The 21,738-nt window shown below is 51.3% G+C and overlaps 1 protein-coding gene across 1 annotated transcript in view; it reads left to right on the top strand.

Annotated features, from left to right (window-relative positions):
- Window positions 1–947: 947 nt before the first annotated feature.
- The window catches only part of LOC144770923 (uncharacterized), a 51,011-nt gene continuing 30,220 nt past the window's right edge, over window positions 948–21,738 (top strand). Inside the window, exons 1-3 of the mRNA XM_078655743.1 lie at window positions 948–1,066; window positions 18,156–18,282; window positions 19,632–19,777. Coding sequence (XP_078511869.1) covers window positions 19,738–19,777 — 40 coding nt within the window. The 5' untranslated portion in view covers window positions 948–1,066; window positions 18,156–18,282; window positions 19,632–19,737. The remainder of the gene's footprint in view (window positions 1,067–18,155; window positions 18,283–19,631; window positions 19,778–21,738) is intronic.

Here is a 21,738-nt window from a genome sequence, read left to right as displayed (position 1 = left end):
GAACACCACACTGAAATGCGTTAGTGTCATATCTGTTGCGATACTTGGCAGGCCTGTGTAAAGTTGGGGCCTCAGGCCCGCATGCCGCTCAATCACTGACACGGAGACATGGATATAATGTGGTCACTGGCCTCGAGCATGTGCGCTCGGCCACCTTTATTGGCCAGGTCACCTGACTCGTGACGCCGGGGGTGGGTGTATAGAGTGGGTACAATTCTTGAAAGACTAGAACGTGTCTAGCAGGACACTACAGCCTGGTATGCAGGGGAGTCACACTCAAACTCTGCAGCCCTGGGTGACATCTGTTTTTAAGCCTGTGCTCCTCTCCTGGTGCCTCAGTATTCGTTCTCCAAACAAGCAAACATCTGAGCTCTGCCGTGTGGTTTCCGTTCTTTAAATAGCCTCGTGATCCTTTGTTTCTATGACAACACGGTTTTATCTTACTTTTTCATCTTCCTTGTTTGTATTTGTAACTCGTAAGTATGTACATATCCTCGTGTAACGGTCTTGGTTCTATTGTGAAGCGCTCTGACGTTTTTGGGTAAAGTGCGCGCAATATAAAACTGCCTTAAATAAATAAAGAAATAAATAAGCACCGCTAACTATAACCAGGAAGTATATCCTGCCTCGGGGCCGCTCTGCGCATGCGCTGATGGTGACCAGCCCCGGAAGCATAGCATGCTCTCGCTCGGTACGGCTCTGCGCATGCGCTGATAGTGAGCGTCCTCCGAAGCATAGCATGCCTTAGCTCGGGGCAGCTCTGCGCATGCGCTGATAGTGAGCGTCCCCGGAAGCCTAGCATGCTCTAGCTCGGGGCCACTCTGCGCATGCGCTGATGGTGGGCCTCCCTCCCAGACACCTACTCTGCCTTGGTGCGCTCTGCGCAAGCGCTCGTGCCCAGTGTCCCACGTTCTGCACATGCGCAGAAGACGAGGTGCTGTTTGTACCAGCAGGGATTTTGATCCATTGTCCTCCTCGGGTCCTCTTGTTGATCATCCCTTCGAGGCCGAGATCCAAACACAGCAGAGCCGGCGCCGCAGACATGTCCTGGCAGGAGGGAGCCCAGGTGAGCCTGGGGCATGGGGGGAGAGCCCAGGGGAACCCACCGGGCTCAGGGGGTCCATGACTATGGCAGTGCCTTCCCAGTGTGTTCTGGTGGTTGGAGAGTTTACCATTTATTGCGGTATTATCCTTCTACCTGTGTTTGGTACCCTTCTGTAACTTGCACACCTCACTTTTCTCTTGTAACACCCTGTTTGCTCCTCTCACATTTTGTTTGCCACCTTTGCCTACGTAACGTTTGTTCTTGTGCCTCAGTGTCTAGCATATATTGCAGTATTATACCTCTACGTGTACTTTGTTTCTCTTGTAACCTGCACACGTCACTCTTTCCTCCTGGAATGCACCGTTTGCTCCTCTTGTATTTCGTTTGCTCGCAATTGTCACTTTTACCTCATGTAACTTAATGTCTGCTTTTGTAAATTTTGGTACATTTGTAATTTTCTGTTCCTATTGTGAAGCGCTCTGACGCCTTCGGGTAAAGTCCGCGCTATATAAAAACGCATAAATAAAATAAATAAAAAATAAAAGGGGCCCCACTCCTAGCCCCCACCCCCTGCTGATTTCACTCCTAGGCCCCCCACTGCTATTTCACTCCTAGAGCCCCCACCCCTGCTGGCTTCCCTCCTAGGACCCCCACACTGCTGGTTTCACTCCTAGCCCCCACCCCCCACTGCTGGCTTCACTCCTAGGGCCCCAACCCCTGTTGATTTCACTCCTAGGGCCCCCACCCCTAGTGGTTTCACTCCTAGGGCCCACCACCCCTGCTGGGTTCACTCCTAGCCCCCCACCCCTGCTGATTTCACTCCTAGGGCCCCCACCCCTGTTGATTTCACTCCTAGGGCCCCCCCCCCACTCCTGCTGATTTCACTCCTAGGGCCCCCACGCCTGTTGATTTCACTCCTAGGGCCCCCCACCCCTGTTGATTTCACTCCTAGAGTCCCCCACCCCTGCTGATTTCACTCCTAGGGCCCCCACCCCTGTTGATTTCACTCCTAGGGCCCCCCCACCCCTGCTGATTTCACTCCTATGGCCACCACCGCTGCTGGTTTCACTCCTAGGCCCTCCACCCCTGCTGGTTTCACTCCTAGGGCCCCCCACTGCTGGTTTCACTCCTAGCCCCCCCCCACTGCTGGCTGCGGATTTCACTCATAGGGCCCCAACCCTGCTGGTTTCACTCCTAAGGGCCTCACCGCTGCTGCTTTCATTTCCCTCCCCCCCCCATTTCACACCCATGCCTCCCCTCTGCTGGTTCACTTTCTATCTGTCCCATCTTCACACTTTGCCTCCCACCCTTGCAGGCGGCTGGTTTCACTTCCCATTTTATCATGAGTTTTATATAGCACTGGCTAGACCCGGAGGTATCAGAGCGCTTTTCAATAAGGCACAGCGAGATGTAAGTTACGAGTATTAAATAGGTTACATACTGATTACATAATAACGACAAAATTACAGTCAAGGTGCAGTAAATAAGACAGTTGCACAGAAATTAACAAGGGTAGTGGGAAAATAAAAAAAAGGGGGAGAGGGAGACATAAGTAGTGTTAAGAGAGAGGGAGCTGGGATAAGAGGGGATGGAGGAACAGCAGACCAGAAAGAGGGAGAAACGTTTGAGGATCATCAGGGGTGAATGAGGGAACAGGGGAGAGGACAAAGGATCAACAAGGTGGCGGGTCCGGAGAAAACGGGGATCAGCGACAACATGGCGGCCAGGAGGAAAGACCAAAAGTCATAAAGGCCATAGATGTGACCCAGGGAGCCTGAATTAAAAGTGCAAAAGAGAAGTGAAAGGGGGGTACGCAGTTCAAAAGTCAAAGGTGGGAGAAAGGGAGAAGGGGCGTGCAGGCTTGGGACCACTGGGGCATCGGTGAAGGCAATCTTCCGGTCATGTCTTCAGCGCCCCCATACCTGGAAAAGATCTCTCGAGACTCAGAAATCGGGGATGAGGCGGAGCATAGCCAGGTAGACAGCCAGCATGGGAAGGCAGCGAGAACTGGCAGGCAGCCGATGGAGACAAAGCTCAGCCATGGATGGCCCCATTATCATTCATCAGCAACAACTTGTACCGAGACAGTGAGCAGAGGGAGAGAACAGCAGCGGGATGAGGAAAGTCTTTCCCCATGTCCAGCTGCGTAGGTGACGGCCGCAGGAGAACCCAGGCCTAACTCCTCGATAGCCATGCCAAGCGGTGGGCTCCACTGGGCATCGGCTAAGTCGTCTCGAAGTCCCGGGAAGAGTGGAAATCACGCCTTAGAGCAATCCATCACCATCCGGAGCCATCTAAATGGGCCAGAGCTGCGCCGAGGCTGGATAATTACCAGTAGGACGGTGAGCTCCGAGTGAGGCAGATGAGTACTAAAGAGAGACATCAGCTGGAAGGTAATCCATGCCCGATGTCCAGCTCGGTAGGAGACGGCCTTGTGGGAAACCCGGCCAAGACTTCCCTATAGTCGAACCAAGCGGATCCTCCGGGCATCGGCCAAGTCTTTTCCGCTGTCCGGATACCGGAAAAAAATACGAGGAAAAGAGGGTTTAAGGGGCTTTAGGTCCAGAGTGGCAAACACTGACGGGCAGCTCCCGGCCGGAGCTCCTCACCGGGCGGCTGGTTTCACATCCCATCCCTCCCGTCTTCACACATTGGCCCTCACTCCTCCTGGTTTCACTTCCCTTCCCTCCCGTTTCACACCTGGACTCCAACCCCTGCAGGCTGCCCGGTTTCACATCCCATCCCTCTCATCTTCACACCTCGGGTCCCACTCCTGCTGGTTTCACTTCCCATCCCTCAAGTTTCACGCCTCAGAGCCCCATCCCTGCTGGCTGCTGGTTACATTTCCTATCCCTCCTGTTTTACACCTCAGCCCATATCCCAGCTGGCTACTGGTTTCACTTCCTATCCCTCCCGTTTCACACCTTGGCCCACCCCTGCTGGCTGCCGATTTCACTTCCCATCCCTCCTGTTTCACACCTTAACCCCACACCTGCTGGTTTCACTTCTCATTTCTCGCATCTTCACACCTCGGCCCCCGCTCCTGCAGGCTGCCTGTTTCACTTCCCATCCCTCCTGTTTCACACCTGGGATCACACCCCTGCAGGCTGCCAGTTTCACTTTTCACCCCTCCCATTTTACACCTATGCGTCCCCCCTGCTAGTTTCACTTTCTCTTTGTCCCATCTTTACACCTCGCCTCCCACCCTTGTTGGCGGCTGGTTTCACTTCCCATCCCTCCTAACTTAACACATCGGCCCTCACCCCTCCTGGTTTCACTTCCCATCCCTCCCGTTTCACACCTAGACTCCCACCCCTGCAGGCTGCCGGTTTCACTTCCCATCCCTCCCATCTTCACTCCTCGGCTCCCACTCCTGCTGGTTTCACTTCCCATCCCTCCTGCTTCACGCCTCAGCCCCCCACCCCTGTTGGCTACTGGTTTCACTTCCCATCTCTCCTGTTTCACACCTTGACCCCACACCTGCTGGTTTCACTTTTCATCCCTCTGATGTTCACACCTCGGCCCCCACCCCTGCAGGCTGCCTTCCCGTTTCACACCTTTGCCCGCATCCCTGACCCTTCTCATAAAATTGAATACAAGTCCGCCCTCAAAATTTATCACGCGGCCTGTGATGCCGCCAGAGCTGACTTTGCGAACAGCACCATTCTTACAGCGCAAAATAGACCTAAAGCCCTGTTCAAAATAGTCAAGGAGCTCTCGGGTGCTTCCTCGGTGCCTAAGGATCCCTGTTTAGACACTGCTCAGTGTAATGCCTTAGCTAATTTTTTTCTTGCAAAAATTGATAAGATTTATGCCATTTTTAATTCTACCTCTGCCTCCCCCATTCACTCTGTTCAAGACTTATGTAATCTTCCGCCTGATATCATCCCCGGTCCACTGCCCACTTCCTCCCCACTTCTTGCTTGGGACCCTATCTCCCCTGCGCTTCTAAATAGATATCTTCAAGACATCAAATCTGGCTCCCCCCTGGACCCCATGCCCCCGCAAGTTTTGCGCTCACTGGACCCAGCATCTATCCAGATTATCCTAGATGTCTTGAATGCTTCCCTGACAGAAGCGATTGTTCCAAACGAATGGAAACACGCAATGGTGGTCCCACTATTAAAAAAGGCAAATGCAGACCCAGACAACCCCTCCAATTTTCGCCCTATTTCTTTGCTCCCCTGCTTTTCCAAGATTTTGGAGAAACATGTTAATTCTTTGCTTAACTCTTTTGTGGAATCTTCTAATTTTCTTCATGGTTCCCAATCCGGCTTTCGGGCGGGTTTTTCCACAGAAACCACCCTCCTTGGCGTGTCAGAGACCATCAGACGCCAAGTGGATAATGGGGAGACGGTGGCACTCATTCTGCTTGATTTGAGTGCCGCTTTCGACACCGTCTCCCATTCCATCTTATTGTCCACGTTGGAGGTGGTTGGCGTCGGTGGTCCCGCCCTGGCCTGGATTGCTAATTTTCTTTCTGACCGCACGTTCCAAGTCTTTTCCTCCACTTCTGTCTCTTCTATTCTCCCCTCCACTCACGGTGTTCCCCAAGGGTCTATTCTTAGTCCCCTTTTCTTTAATCTGTATGTGAGGCCGCTTGCTTTTTTAGCGGAACAGGCAGGCCTCACAATTTACTCGTATGCTGATGACACTCAAGTCATCTACTCCCTTTCCACCAATAAAAATCTCCCCTCGTCTTCTCTTCAATCCGGGTTGAAACAAATATCGGATTGGATGCTGAAGCACAAGCTAAAATTAAATGGGGACAAGACAGAACTTCTCTTGTTTGGCCCAGACGCTTCACTCTGGGGCCCACACCATTGGCCATCGGAGATGGGTCCCTTACCCACTCCATCAGAGTCTGCCCGCAATCTTGGGGTTCTTTTTGATAACCAGCTAACCTTCAAGCAACACGCTGTGAAAGTCTCCGCCACCTGTACCACCATCATCAGGTGGCTGAGGAAAATCACGTGGATGCTGCCGGCAGACACCTTGAGGACCGTAGTCCAGGCTTTGGTCATCTCCCGCCTGGACTATGGGAACATCCTTCTCTTGGGCGCCGCCAAGGAGGTTACCAGGAAGTACCAGGTGGTGCAGAATATGGCAGTTCGCCTTATCTGTCACCTCCCTGCTAGATCCTCGGTTACTCCCCATATGCGGAAACTGCACTGGTTGCGTATTGAGAACAGAGTCAAGTTTAAAGCACTCTGCTATATGCATAAAATCATGACTGGTAAGGCCCCTCACTATCTGTCTGCCCTAGTGCAGCAATACATTCCCCCCCGGACACTCAGGTCTTCTACGCAGAATAAGTTTATGATTCCACGCACCAACAGAGCCAAAATGGGTGGACGCTCGTTTGCCCTGTTGGCCCCTTCCTTATGGAACGCCCTACCTCAACAGTTGCGCTTCGAATCCTGTTTCCTTACTTTCCGTAAGGGAATTAAAACTTGGCTTTTCAACACTTAACCCTATGGTTTATTGTTTCTCCCACTTTTTCTGACCGTTTAGTCTGCCTTAGCGCCGGGAAACCTTCGGGTAGCTGCGCGCTCAATAAATGTAATTATAAATAAATAAATAAATAAATCCCTGATGGTTTCTCTTCCTGTCCCTCCCGTTTCACACCTCGGCCCTTATCCCAGCTGGCTACTGGTTTGACTTCTTATCCCTCCTGTTTCACACCTCAGCCCACCCCTGCTGGTTGCCGGTTTTACTTCCAATCCCTCCTGTTTCACACCTTGACCCCACACCTGCTGGTTTTACCTCTCATCCCTCGCATCTTGACACCTCTGCCGCCACCCCTGCAGGCTGCCTGTTTCACTTCCCTTCCCTCCCGTTTCACACCTGGGATCACACCCTTGCAGGCTGCCAGTTTCACTTACCATCCCTCCCATTTTCATTCCTCAGCCCCACCCCTGTTGGTTTCAGGCATCCGCCACCACACCCCTGCTGGCTGCTGGTTTCACTTCCCATCTCTCCTGTTCCACATCTCTGCCCCCACCCCTGCTGGTTTCACTTCCCATAACCTCAGTTTCACGCCTCTATCCCCATCCCTGCTGGTTTCACTTCCCATCCCTTCCGTTTCACACCTCGGCCATCACTCCTGCTGGCTTCACTTCCCATCTCTCCTGTTCCACATCTCTGCCCCTACCCCTGCTGGTTTAACTTCCAATAACCTCAGTTTCTCGCCTCTATCCCCATCCCTGCTGGTTTCACTTTCCATCCCTTCCGTTTCACACCTTGGACCTCACCCCTGCTGGGTGCCTGTTTCATTTCTCATCTCTCCCGTTCGGCCGTCTGCGTACCGAACCAAGTTTGGCGTTATACCGGACCTCGTAGGGACAGGGCCTATGTGTTCCCCACACTTGCAGCCTCCGGATTTCACAAGAGCACAGCGCTTGATCACTGGGGTCGCTTCCTGCCGTGCACCACCTGCGCTGGGTTGCCTCCCCCCCACCCACCCCCTGGTGCTACCCTTGCTGCTCCACCCTGACCACTGGCCGGCTTCCTCTCCTCATCGACCGCCCATGATGATTGGGCCCCGCTCTCACTGGTCTCCGCCTCTCATCCTGGCGTCCTGCTGACTGTCCTTCTTGCTGGCGCCAGACCTGGTGATCTCGGCGGCGGCCGCGCTCGCAGAACAGAATGGAGCAGCTCCTGACAACCCCCAGGACTGGAGGCTTCTATACTAGTGCCGTCCGTTAATGCCTGCAGCTGGTTACTGGTGCGCCGCTTTCTCCCGGAGCCATCCAGCCCCTCTCACTTCTCACCTGCTCTAACTCACACCCATAGCCGTCTGTCCACACTGGCACTCCTGCCATTGCCTGCCCTACTCGTTGGAGCAGCGGCATGGGCCGCAAAGACCCAAAACAAAGGCTCCTTCCCTTTGAAAGAGTACCCGAGACGGCCCCTGAGGGTTCTTCCATCATGGCAGAGTGCGGGACGTTCCGATGACACTGCTGGCCAGATCGGCTCATTACTCCAGGAGATGAGAGCAGGATTTAAGGCGCTGGACGGGAGATTTGATGCACTAGACAAAACTATTGCAGATTTGGGTGCGAAGATCCAGGCGCATGATAGACGCCTCGACATAGCGGGATCCCGTATATATATATGACCTCAAAGATGAAACTGCGCAATCCCTCAAACATCTTGAATGTATGGAACATATCCTGAAAGATGTTGCCATCAAGAATGAAGATTTGGAGGCTCCCAGTCGCCGAAACAACATACGTATCATAGGAGTGCCCGAATCCACGGTGACAGGCCGCATGGACACATTCGTTGAAACAGTTCTCACTGATATCTTTGGGAGGGACTCCTTTACCTCTGGCTTCGCGGGTGGAGCGCGCGCACCGAACACTGGGGTCCCGGCCCAATCCTGGCTGCCCACCTAGGCCCATCATTGCCCGCCTTATGAACTTTAGGGATCGTGACACTGCCCTCCGACTGGCACGTGAGTGTGGCGAAACCTTGTGGCAAGGTTCCAAGTTGTCTCAATACCCGGACTTCACCGTCATGGTCCAAGAGGCCCGCCACAAGTACAACGGCATCAAAGGCACGCTCAGGAACCTTGGCTTGAAATATGGCATGCTCTATCCTGCACGACTACGGGTCGAGATCAATGGCCGTGCCCGCATCTTTGACAGCCTCACGGAAGCCCAGGAGTTTTGCTGCACTCACAAACAAAATACTCAGCGCCCATGTGTTGATAGCAGAATGTCTCCACCTCACAGCGGCTTGGATGCCAGTATGGAACTTGTGTCTGGGTCGGGTACCTGTTGATTCCACTCAAATGGCCCCTTATTCTATTGCTGTGTGAAACCATTGGGATTTTTTTGTATTCTGTGCATTATCCCTGATTGCTGGTCAGCTGTTCTGGCGTATACTGTGAATTGGTTTTGTAGAATATGAATGTACCTTTTCTGGCATTTTCTTGATAATTCGATTGGTACTATGGTTTTCTTTGACAATGTTGGTTTTGCCTCTCTTGTTTGGCATGGAAGCTGGGTGGGGGGCTGTAGGGGGACATTTGTTAATGTTTTGTTATACTTGGTTACTTTCGTGTTTTAACACAGTCATGACGTGTATGCTTACGCCCATCTGATTCTTACACTCTACTCCGCCCATGGCCAGTTAGGACGCCTTGATGGCCCCTTGGACTTGACGCTGATGACGTGGAACATCCGTGTCCTTAATGATAAACTCAGGAAGCGCTACGTCTTACGCTATTTGATTCACCATAGAGTAGACATCACCGTCCTGCAGGAGGCTCATTTGCCCACATCTGACCCTGTCCATTTCGCCTCTAGCTGGGAAGCCCATAGATATTTTGCAAACTTTTGCAACTATGCCAGAGGCACTGCCATTCTCATACACAAACATGTCCCATTCAGTCTGCATGCGACTGTCGTGATAAAGAAGGCAGATACATAATTGTAGTTGGCACTTTCATGGCAATGGTTTGCGTGTACGGCCTGAACACTGACTCCCTCGACTTTTATTATTCCCTACTCTCCCAGCTCCTAAAACTTGGTCCTAGGACTTTTCTGTTGGGTGGAAACTTCAACATCACCCCAGACCAGACCCTGGATAGCACTTCTCTTGCTCCAGATCCCAAACCGCACGCTCATAGAGCTCTCCAGTCCCTACGCGAGCAGTTATCCATATTAGACAACACACACAAATTTCACCCATTACACGAGCTGTCACAACACTTGGACCAGAAGTGACTTCAGCTTAACTTCCCCTCGTGTCCTGGGTTGATGCCGTTAGATCCAGACTCTCCCTCAGACATATTCCGATCGCTCCCCCGCTCTTTTGCTGCTTCGGATTCCCTGACCTGAGGGCTTTGAGAGGCAATGGCGCTTCCCTTGCTGCGCCTTAGACGATGACCTCTTTCAACACGAAATCCGGGAAGCAATTGAGGAATATTTTGCCATAAACAGTGGTTCGGTGGACACGGTGGCTGTTCTCTGGGAAGGATTTAAAGCATACACACGAGGGGTATGCATTTCTAAGCACGCCGGAGTGCTCCACGATTTGTGCTCCACTCTATCCCACCTGGAACGGGAGTTAACCGACTTAGATGCCGGGCTGTTGCATACTCACCGCCCAGAAACTGAACAAAAGCGTGTGACCTTGCTAGCGGAATACAGAGACACGGCCAATCGGGAGATTCTATTCATGGGGAAATACCACAATGCAGACCAGGGAGGTTTCTAGCGCAGATGATCAGACCTCCTTATAGCGCGGCATGCATTCCTGAATTACAGTCCTCGATGGGCCAGCAGCTTACTGCCACAATGGAAATACAAAAGGAATTTCTGTCTTATTTTAAAACACTGTATGCCTCCAGAATTGGGAGCGACCACACCGAAAAGGAATCATACTCATCTGAGGTAGCGCTTGTCTAACTGGAGAAATATATGCAGGATTTCCTGGCTGACCCCATCTCTGAACCAGACGTTATCGCCGCCATTGATGCCTTACGGTCCTCTTCCGCCCCTGGTCTTGACGGATTCACAGGCGACTTTTACAAGACCTTTAAAGACTTATTAGCGCTGCAACTCCTTGAAGTCTACGCAAAGGGCATGGAGAGATAAGTCTTACCGCCTACCCTTCGCGAGGCAGTCATAATCCTTCTCCCCAAACCGGGTAAAACCCCGCTGCTTCGTGGTTCATATATGTCCCTTCCGCTATTAAATCTGGACTACAAAATCCTGGCCTCTTCCAGTTAATGGAATTCATAATTTCCCCTGCACAATCCGTCTTTGTTCCCCACCGCTCCACATCGTTTAATTTACTAACATTATTTTCCACCCTGCATAGGATAAACCCAGAGGGTCCTGGGCCGCAATATCATTAGACACTGAAAGGCCTTCGATTCATTGGAATGGCCCTTTTTTCTGTCCATCATGCAGCGTAAGGGGATGTCTATTGGATTTGTTGCAACCACGGCACTGCTATATCGCCGTCCCACAGCTCGGCTCAGGCTAAACAGAACACTCTTTGAACCCTTTACTATTTATTCTCGCTATGGACCCCCTGATCCACCATTTTCAAGAAAAGCACCTTCACAGAGGACTGCAATTTAATACGGGCCCACTATTGGCGTCACTGAATGCTGTCTCATCCGTGAAATACTCCGTTTTGGCGTATACTCTGCCTTTGCATCAATTGGCACAAGTCAGTGATCTTACCCCTCACCCCCAGCTCAAAACCATGGGAGCTTGAGTTCCCTCTGGATTAGAGCACTGACTCCGTCAAGTATCTGGGCATCCACATACACCTAGACACCGAGCAGATCGTCCGCCTCAACTATGGACAAGCTGTCCACACTTTAGAGGCACAAATTGGTAAGTGGCTCAGACTGCCGCTGTCTATCGCTGGCCAGGCAGCACTTATCAAAATGATTGTGCTCCCTACATTTTTATATATTTTTCACAACATTCCCATTCCCCTCCCAAATAGTTTTTTTTTCGACACATTGTTCTCACTTGATAAGACTGGTATGGGGGGATAAGCGGGTCCTGTCCGCTGGCAGGTTATGCTTCTCCCCTACGAAAGAGGGGGTTATGGCGTGCCGACCTACTTCTATATTATTTACTTGCACAATGCAGCTACGCTCATGCATGGTTCCACCCAGATGTCAGAATCCCTTATCTTCGTCTGGAGGCTGATCTTGTCCTTCCTGAGCAATTGGCAGCTATCCTCCCCCAGGGCCTTCCTTGAGACCCACAAGACATCCAAACGATCTCCACGACCAGGGTCACGGACACGTCCACCCTCTATTCCACCGCCTTAGCACTTCCTAATGCTCGATGGCTGCCGATCACAGGTGAACGCCTAATACAACGCACTTTCACTAAATTTGACATCACTAAAATTGGTGATCTGTTCCACGACGGGCACGCTTTTGACACCGATGACGAGCCTAGGTTCCCTGATGCCACCTTCATGGACAAATCTGTACTGCTGCGGGTTCGCTCTGCTCTGCGCCCCACATTTCCAGATTTCCCCCTTGAACCGCACTCATTCACCCCTCACTCGCTAGTCATCAAGAACGACCAAGGGGTCCACCTCATTTCCAAGCTATATAAGGCTTGTGCAACCCTCGTCCCACTCAACAATGACGAGATCCGTAGGGACTGGGAGGAAGACTTGGGTAGCTCGATAATCGACGAGCAGTGGGTTGCATGCTGCGTAGTCACAAAAAATGTCTCCCTCAACAGTCGTCACAAGTTGATTCACTTCAAATTTCTCGGGATAATATATGTTACTCCGGCTAGAGTTCTTTAAAAGTGACCCCTCCAAGCCCCACAACTGCCGTAAATGCGACGCCCCACACACTGGAAAGAAGTGCACAAAAAACTAGGGCACATGATACACTTACCATTAGACCACTGGCCTGAAATTGCCATCATAGTATACCTAGTTAATTTTCCCAAAAAGGTTCGAAGATTTGCGGCTATCTGTTTCTTACTGGCTAAAAGAGAGGTGGCTATCCACAGGGGCAGCAGGACTGCACCTTCCATTCAGGGATGGATGAGCAGCCTAGCGTCTTGCACCACGAGGAGCGAGGAGTATGCTGCCACAGTACCATCTACCTCGCGGCCCAGGGACATATGGGACCCTTTTAGAGCCTATCTCTCAGCTGGAACAGGGCATTGTCCCCACTGGAGTGGGCTAATTGAGATCTATACCACACAGCAGCATTATGTGTTCAGTTTTTCTATGTCCTGCATTTTCTTTATAGTATTTACAGTTTTACAACAGGTGTTGGGGAGAGGTGATTTCTCTATGGTCTAGGCTATTGTATGTTTCTGGATATTGAATGTTACATCACATATGACTATGTTCTTGATGTGTTTCTTCCTAACTGAGCCTACTCGCGTGTGTACAATTTATTTCCTCGCTCATGTACTATGACTGTGTATCTCATAATGTAACAAGATACTTCATGACAAAACGCTAAATAATGTTTGGGGAAAAAAACGACTCTGTTTGGTCCACAAATCCCTATACGGTAATGGTTCTCAGTATCTACAGAATAAACTTAATTGGAGTGCTCCCACTAGGATTCTCAGGTCCAGTGGGAAACGCCAGCTACTTCCATATTGACCCGTGACCCTGTCTCCAGGCAGGTCGCCCCCCCCAGCCACCACACGGTTCTCCCGTGTGACGCTCCCCATAGCTGCTGCCTCGCGGTGCCCAGGTTTGCCTCCTCGCGTATTTCTTGCTATCCTTGCTCCTCTGTGTATCCCTTGCCGTTTCTGTATTCTGCCACTGTATTCTGTGTTAGTGTTTTTATTTCTGCTCATTTGTTTACTTTTTGTTCCCCTCCCTAATCCTCTGTGTCACCCTCCGCCTCGCTTCCCGCCGCTGCGTCCCCTGTGGCCCCGCCCCCCCTGTCTCCCATTCGCCGCCCCACTCCCGCCTCCCAGCTGCTCCTCCCTCCCACAGCCCCTCATATGGAGACCGCGCGGTGGTAGAGGGAGCGACCCGTGACCCTGTCTCCAGGCAGGTCGTCCCCCCAGCCACCACACGGTCCTCCTGTGTGACGCTCCCATAGCTGCTGCCTCGCTGTGCCCAGGTTTCCCTCCTCACATATTTCTTGCTATCCTTGCTCCCCTGTGTATCCCTTGCCGTTTCTGTATTCTGCCACTGGATTCTGTGTTAGTGTTTTTATTTCTGCTCATTTGTTCACTTTTTGTGCCCCTCCCTAATCCTCTGTGTCACCCCCCGCCTCGCTTCCCGCCACTGCGGCCCCGCCCCCCGTCTCCCATTCACCGCCTCCCAGCTGCTCCTCCCTCCCACAGCTCCTCATGTGGAGACCGCGCAGCGGCGGCGCCAAAGGCAAGCACGGCCGCGCCCAGCGCCAGAACCCCTGGCCCCCGCCGAAGCCAGGAGACCCGACTGAGATACGACGCCGCCACCCTCCACGCATTCAACACCGGCTGACGGCCAGCCTGCTACCGAGCCACCCCGAAACGCACCCACGGACCCTTCACCTGTCAAGCCTGCAGATTCACCTGCCCCCGGACCTACACACCTCCCGCCGGACCAGACAACGACAACAACCACCTCAAGTGTATCCTAGTCAACACCCTCGACACAACAGCGCCGGACGTCGCCTTCCTCACAGAAACCTGGATGAACGCCTTCTCAGCCCCCGACATCGCCATAGCCATCCCGGACAGCTACAAGATCACCCGGAAGGACAGCGTCAACCAAACCGGAGGAGGAATCACCATCATTTACAGAAACACCATCAGCGTCACAACCAAATCCGAAGACACCCTCACCACTGCCGAACACCTACATTTCCAGATCCACACCGACCCCAAAACCACTCTCAGAGGAACCCTCCTCTACAGACCCCTGGGCCCACGCACATAATTCAGTGAAGCCATCGGCGACTTCATCAGCCCGCACGCCCTCGCCTCACCAGACTACATTCTCATGGGGGACCTGAACTTCCACCTGGAGAACAACGACAGCAACACCACCACCCTACTCGACAACCTCGCCAACCTCGAACTCAAGCAACTGGTGAACACCCCCACCCACGAAGCCGGCCACACACTCGACTCTATCTTCTCCACCAGCAGCCGCGTCCCCTTCAGCCACGCCACCAGACTTTACTGGATCGACCACAGCTGCATCCACTTCACCTTCAAGAAGACGACATCCCACCATCCGTAACAAATCCCCCGCAGATGCTGGAGCAAAGTAACCACCGACCAGCTAACCACAACTCTGAGCCAGAACCCACCAACGGACACTACTGACACCAACGCCACGGCCCTCAACCTCACTCAGTGGATCACCAACTGCGCTGACGCCCTTGCACCACTGAAGAACCCCTCAGGCAAGCCCAGCAACAGGAGAGCCACATGGTTCACCGACGACCTTAAAGACTCGAAAAAATCCTGCCGAACCCTCGAGAAAGCCTGGCGCCACGAACAGACGACAGAAAACCTGACAGCCCTCAAGAACGCCACTCACAAACACCACCAGCTGATCCGCACCACCAAAAGGACATCATTCAAAGAGCGGCTGGACAACAACACACACAACAGCAAGGAACTCTTTAGCATCATAAAAGAGCTCTCCAACACCAGCGCCAGCAACAACGACATCACCCCATCGATCGCAAGGCATCTGCAACTCCCTCGCCGCTTTCTTCCACCGCAAGATCGCCGACATACACGACAGCTTCGGCCCCCAGACCCCACCTCCAGCCACTGAACCAGTGCACCCCATCACCACCCTCAATGCCTGGACTCCCATCAGCACTGAAGACACCACCCACGTGATGAACACCATCCACTGTGGCTCTCCCTCCCACCCATGCCCTCACCACATCTTCAACAAAGCTGACACCATCATCGCACCCCAACTCCGGCACGTCATAAACAACTCCTTCCCCTCCGCCACCTTCCCAGAGAGCTGGAAGCACGCAGAAATGCCCTACTGAAGAAACCCACAGCAGACCCCAAAGACCTCAAAAGCTTCCGCCCCATCTCTCTTCTCCCCTTCCCTGCTAAAGTCATCGAGAATGCCGTCAATAATCAGCTGACCGCATTCCTCGAGGCAAACAGCTCCGTCGACCCATCCCAGTCTGGATTTCGAACCAACCACAGTACCGAGACAGCCCTCATCGCAGCCACCGACGACATCAGGACCCTGCTCAACAACGGGGAAACTGCCGCCCTCATCCTCCTAGACCTCTCAGCCGCCTTCGATACCGTCTGCCATCGCACCCTAATAACCCACCTCCATAACACCGGGATCCAAGGAAAAGCCCTGGACTGGATCACCTCATTCCTCTCTGACAGAACCCAGTGAGTCCGCCTCCCCCCTTCCACTCCGTGGCCACCAAGATCATCTGCTGGGTACCCCAAGGCTTCTCGCTCAGCCCTACCCTCTTCAATATCTACATGACCCCCCTCGCCGCCATCCCACGCAAACACAACCTCAAAATCCTCACCTACGCCGACGACACCCAGCTGATACTCTCCCTCACCAAAGACCCTGCCACCGCCAGAATCAGCCTCCGGGAAGGAATGAGAGACGTCGCAGAATGGATGAAGCTCAGCCATCTGAAACTGAACTCAGACAAGACGGAGGTCCTCATCCTCGGACCATCCCCATCCGCCCGGGACGACTCCTGGTGGCCCACATCCCTGGCAACCGCACCGACACCCACGAACCATGCACGCAGCCTGGGATTCATCCTGGACTCCTCCCTCACGATGACCAAGCAAGTCAACGCCGTCTCATCCTCATGCTTCAACACCCTGCGTATGCTCCGAAAGATCTTCCGGTGGATCCCCACCGGAACCAGAAAGGCGGTCACCCAGGCCCTCGTCACCAGCCGACTTGACTACGGGAACGCCCTCTACGCTGGAACCACGGCCAAACTGCAGAAAAGACTCCAGCGCATACAGAACGCATTCGCACGACTCATCCTGGACATCCCCCGACGCAGCCACATCTCCACCCACCTGAGAAACCTGCACTGGCTTCCCGTCAGCAAGAGGATCACGTTCAGGCTCCTCACCCACGCACACAAAGCTCTCCATAACATGGGCCCCGAATACCTCAACAACCGCCTCACGTTCTACACGCCAACACGCCAGCTCCACTCCGCTAGCCTCGCCCTCGCCACCATCCCCCGGATTCGCAGAGCCACCACCGGAGGAAGATCATTCTCCTACCTGGCTAGCAAGACGTGGAACTCCCTCCCCGCCAACCTATGACTGACCCAGGACCATCTCACCTTCAGGAGACACCTCAAGACCTGGCTATTCGAGCAGTAGCAGCAACCCCCCCTTCCGCGCCTTGAGACCCGCACGGGTGAGTAGTGCGCTCTATAAATGGATTGATTGATTAATTGATTGATACTGCCAGAAATGGAGGCAGATAATTTTCTTACTTTTAGCCCCCCAATGCTGGAATCAGCTTCCACTACATCTCTGTGCTAACACTGATTATAGATGGTCCAAAAAGGCTCTGAAAACAAGGATTTTTTAATCTGTCCTAGTTTATTTCCAATATCCTTATTTTAGCTCCTGTCTTAAGATTTGCTATCGCACCTGCAGACCCTTTCGGGGTGATTTGTAGTGCTCAATAAATGTCAAATAATAATTAAAAAAAAGATGTTACGCCAAGTAATCGGCGGAGACTGTGTTTTACCTGCTAGGTGAAACAAGTCAGTAGACATATGGAATGCTTTAAATGGAGAGATTATTGCTTTTGCGGGCATCACTTTATTAACAAGGAGAACCTGGTGATTTGACAAAGCCATGCGGGCGTGAAGGGCAAAGCTGGATGCCTCCCGATGACCAGCATCTGCAGTGTCATCGTTCAGTGATAACCTTTTAGGTTTAAATGTGTTTATTAGTTTTGTCAAAAATATAAAAACATTACAGAGGCCTGAGTAGAACATTGTATTGGAATGTACATTCCACATAGAGTTCGGCAACCAAAGAAAACATGTTAACAACACAGTATATGTTATGAGCGGAGCCATTACCCAGCTGAAGGTGAATATCCATTATAAACACTCTGCCTCTGCATAGTGATAACCTTTTAAACCGCAGAGACCAGGTAGTCCCCTCCTGTTTTAGGAATTTTTTTATTTTTTTATTTTACAGAGTTTTATAAAGCGCGAACTTGACCCAACTCGGGTATCCGAGCGCTTTACATAGCACCAGTTGCATTACATGAGGACACATTCCTTTTTGTTAGGCACAGGGAGATTCAGTGATTTGCCCAGAATCACAGGATGTTCAGCGTCATTGCCAAGACTCGAACCCAGTTCCCCAGATTCGAGGTCCACCGCCCTAGCCGTTAGGCCAACTCCTCTCCGCTAGGAATGACTATTTTGTGTGCGTCTTGGTATTTATTGTGGCTTCCACCTACCCATGTTTGGTTGGAGTTCATCACTTGTGCGTACATAGCCTCTCTAGGAGGAAGAGGCTAGACTAAGTGGGTGGTAGTGATAACCAATCGATGCTTTTTATTTGAAATCAACATGTGGTCACAGCATATTATATTTTACTAAATGCAGTAGGTAATGCAACTTTTTATATTTCAGCCTCTGATTATTGTTCAAGATGCCTCTGCCTATTTCTCCGACGAGGAGTGGAGGCTTCTACAGGAATGGCAGAAAGAACTCTACGGGAATGTGATGAAGGAAATCCACCAAGCCCTGATGTCACTTGGTAAGGCCCTTGTTATGTTACTTTAATATCGTGCACACATCTCCCTAGGAGGGGTATCTCGCCGCTAAGGCAGATCTGAGGCATGACAAAAAAAGAAAGAACATTAAGTTAAAACAGCAATGTCTTACGCAGTTTTCAGAAGTTCCTATGGGTGGTACATGTTCGGATGTGATATGTCAGTTCATTCCAGTAAGAGGGGGCCAGATATGAGAAAGACGTCCCACCCCCGCTCCTATCGAGAATCTTTGCAGTCTGTGAGAGGCCCAACATCACTGCAGTATCTACCATGGGTTTGGGTTCCAAGTAAGTCTTTGGTCTGTTCTAAAGATGTACAAGATCATATCTTCCTCTTTGTCCCAGTGATAGGGTTTGTTCAGGTGCACCCACTATCCCTGCTTAGAAGGCCATAGTGAAAGATTGAGGGGTAGAAAGAAGGGGTGTGAAGTCACTGCCTGGAGGTGTCAATAGATCTGGTGATATGGATCAGTCTGTGAAACAAGACGGCTGTGGGCTTGCGATCACCTCTATTGGTACATACATGTAGACGGCAAATAGACCGTAAATGATATTTCAGAAGTACGTGTGTGATGTGAACAGGTGGCTGTCACTCCTCATTAAAATGAAAAGCGTAACATGGAGTCAGTACCAAGTCTTTGGGCTCATTAATTGTAACTGCTGCACGTCTACCTGGATCAAGTAATACCATTTATAGGGCCACAGATGGGGGTATTTACGTACGAGTAATGCTCGTTCAAGGGGTGGAACAACACGTTTTTTAATGCCGGAAAAGCTGTATCAGTTGTACATTCAGTGTTCAGTCAAATGCCAACACAGCAGCAACTAAACAGAAGCAATATTTTGTTTTCTATGATGTAGTATCTATATATAAATCAATACTTTTTTTTTTTTTTAAATGTCCTTGTACTGTGTTCATATTGAAAGAGAACTATATAATTTCTATGTATTACAAGTGAGTTATGGGTGATGTGATTTTAATAAATTCTAAATTTCAGGACACAATAATATTGCACAAAACATGTCAGGACCACAAGAACTTTGGAAACAAAACGAATCTCGTGCCAGTTGGCCACAAGCACAGGAACCGTTTTTCCTGCCACAGGTTACTGTTTTCTGCTGTAAATGCCCTGGATATGGTGCATTTCTGTGGGTGTGCACACAATTGAGCCCTGCACCACGTTCTTAATCTAAGTGAATCTAGGGTCAGGTATAGTTGTATTTAAAAATGTACCACAGAGGTATTCATTTCTGAAATTTCACGTCTGTCAATTGTGAAATGAGCAAATCCTTCTCATCATTACAAAATAATGAATGTTTTATTTTATTTTCAGGTCCACTTATTTCCAGCACTGCAATTTCAGTAAGAGCGAAAGAGAAGCCAACGGCGTGCCCCACTGACGAGCAGGATCTTGGGGAAGACACATTGATAATGGTGCCATGAGTAATTTGCATGGGCAGGAGGTGTGCCCTGACAGCTGTAGGTATCTTATTGTGTTTTACTCAATGCAGTTGTGAAGTAGGACCATTCTCTTTATCCCATTTCATATAAGTTCAAGTTAAATGATGGAATAACTTGATTGTGAGACATAGTTTGATAAAAAAATTATGTATGTTTAGGCACCAGAAGCAATCCGTTCAGGTAAGTATGTTTTTCAATAGAAATACTTTTGAGTCCAAAAAGTTGAAATTGCAATTTTTGGAAGCTGCAGTGTTAATCGTATGGGAGGAAGAGCCAGTGTGGCATTCAGGTATAGTGCAGCGACCTACGAGACCTATCTCCAGGGTTAAAGTGAGTGGAGAGCAAAGGCCTGAGGCAGCACCGACAGAACACCACCAGCGGCACTAGGGCGCCTGGGTGTGGGTTGGAGCCCACCTCTCAGAGCTACTTTCACAGTCTCTGCCCTGGATGGGCATGCCCTCGGATGCCGACTGTTCTCTGTCTGAGTCTTTCTACTTTAGCTACGCGACCGCTCTGTCTCCTGGGGCAGTGCTGCCCCTTCCCCCCAGCACTGGTAAATTGCACTAATGACAACCCTACTGACTACATTCAGCCATTCACGCTGCAGCTTCTGCTCAGGCTCCGCACTGGGCGCCTAAACCTTGGTGCTAAAGTAAAGCACCTCTCTTTGACCATCTGTCCCCCTATTCACAACAGGGCAGCGGCTGCATTTCTTAAAAGGCGAATGCTGTGTTCACCTATGTAACCCCTGGAAAGTACCCCCATCTCCCACCCCCAGGGAGGCTTTAAGTAGCCGCAGGAATGCCAGGGCACGGAAGGTACACATGAGGCCATGTTTGCAGTAATTGCTTCCACTACCCCTGCACACAGCACATGGACCAGCTTGCCTTTCACAAAACCTGGTGGGAAGATGCCTGTGTACAGGTGTACCGAGTCAGCAGAATTCGACCTTAAGACGCGGCTGAGACTCAGCAGCTCACCTTCGCAGTACCTAGGAAAAAGAAGATAGTGAGAAATGGAGAGAGAGGGGAGCCGAGAATAAAAAGAGAGGAAGGGGAGAAGACGGGAAGCGAAAGGGGAGAGAGAAAAAGAGAGGGAATGAGAATAAGAAACAGAGAGAGACGAGGATAGAGGAGAGAGAATGCGGGGGAGAAAGAGGGGAGGGAGAATGAGAAAAAAGCGAGATAGCACGGGATTGAGAGGGGGTTTGGGGTAGAGTCAGGAGTTCAAAATGCTTGGCGCCTTTCTAGAGGTGAGGGGGCAGGACTCATTCCAAGCAGATGACGCCAGGAGCTGGCTTCACACCACTCTAAAGGCACACTCCAAGATGAAGCCACTGACAAATGTCTGGTGATGCCGAGCGAACAAAAGCAACAGAAAGCCAACATCTGGGCACTGGAGCTACTCACCAGACTGGCAATGCCTGCTACAACCCCACAACAGCGCTGGCACGTTCCCTCTGCCATCAGCTCTTGGATAAAACAGCATTGATAGACAAAAAACATATGGTGAAGCAAGCGCCACCCTTCATCTGGGGAAGACACGACCTGGTCGGTTTCTGTATGTGTACGATTTTAAGATGACACACGCACAGCAGGGTATGTGAGAGGAAAGGTGCCGTGTTATGTACAGTGGGATACAGCAGCGAGTACAATGCTGCAGTCAGCTGTCCCTCACAAAAGCAGCCGCCATAATCTGTTTGGGTTTCAAGGACCCCGTTCTGCATGTAAATGGGATAATAATCTGGGGTGAATCCAGGGATTGTGGCCAGTGAGAAAGCGTGCTTCAGTGGCCTTGGTGGCCAGCCATGAGTGATTGATCGGATTCACACCACAGAACACAGAGGGAGCCATCACGGGCCAGCCCCTGGCAGGGGGCAGCGCAACGAGGGTGAGGGAAAGCGCCTAAGATCTCAAACTGCGCCTGCTGAGGAGCGATGTAAAGAATCTCATATTATGCCAAGCAACTTCACCGGTCGC

The sequence above is a fragment of the Lissotriton helveticus genome, chromosome 7 (assembly GCF_964261635.1).
Source record: "Lissotriton helveticus chromosome 7, aLisHel1.1, whole genome shotgun sequence".
In the NCBI taxonomy this organism is placed as follows: domain Eukaryota; kingdom Metazoa; phylum Chordata; class Amphibia; order Caudata; family Salamandridae; genus Lissotriton; species Lissotriton helveticus.
This window is presented reverse-complemented; position numbering and strand designations above follow the sequence as displayed.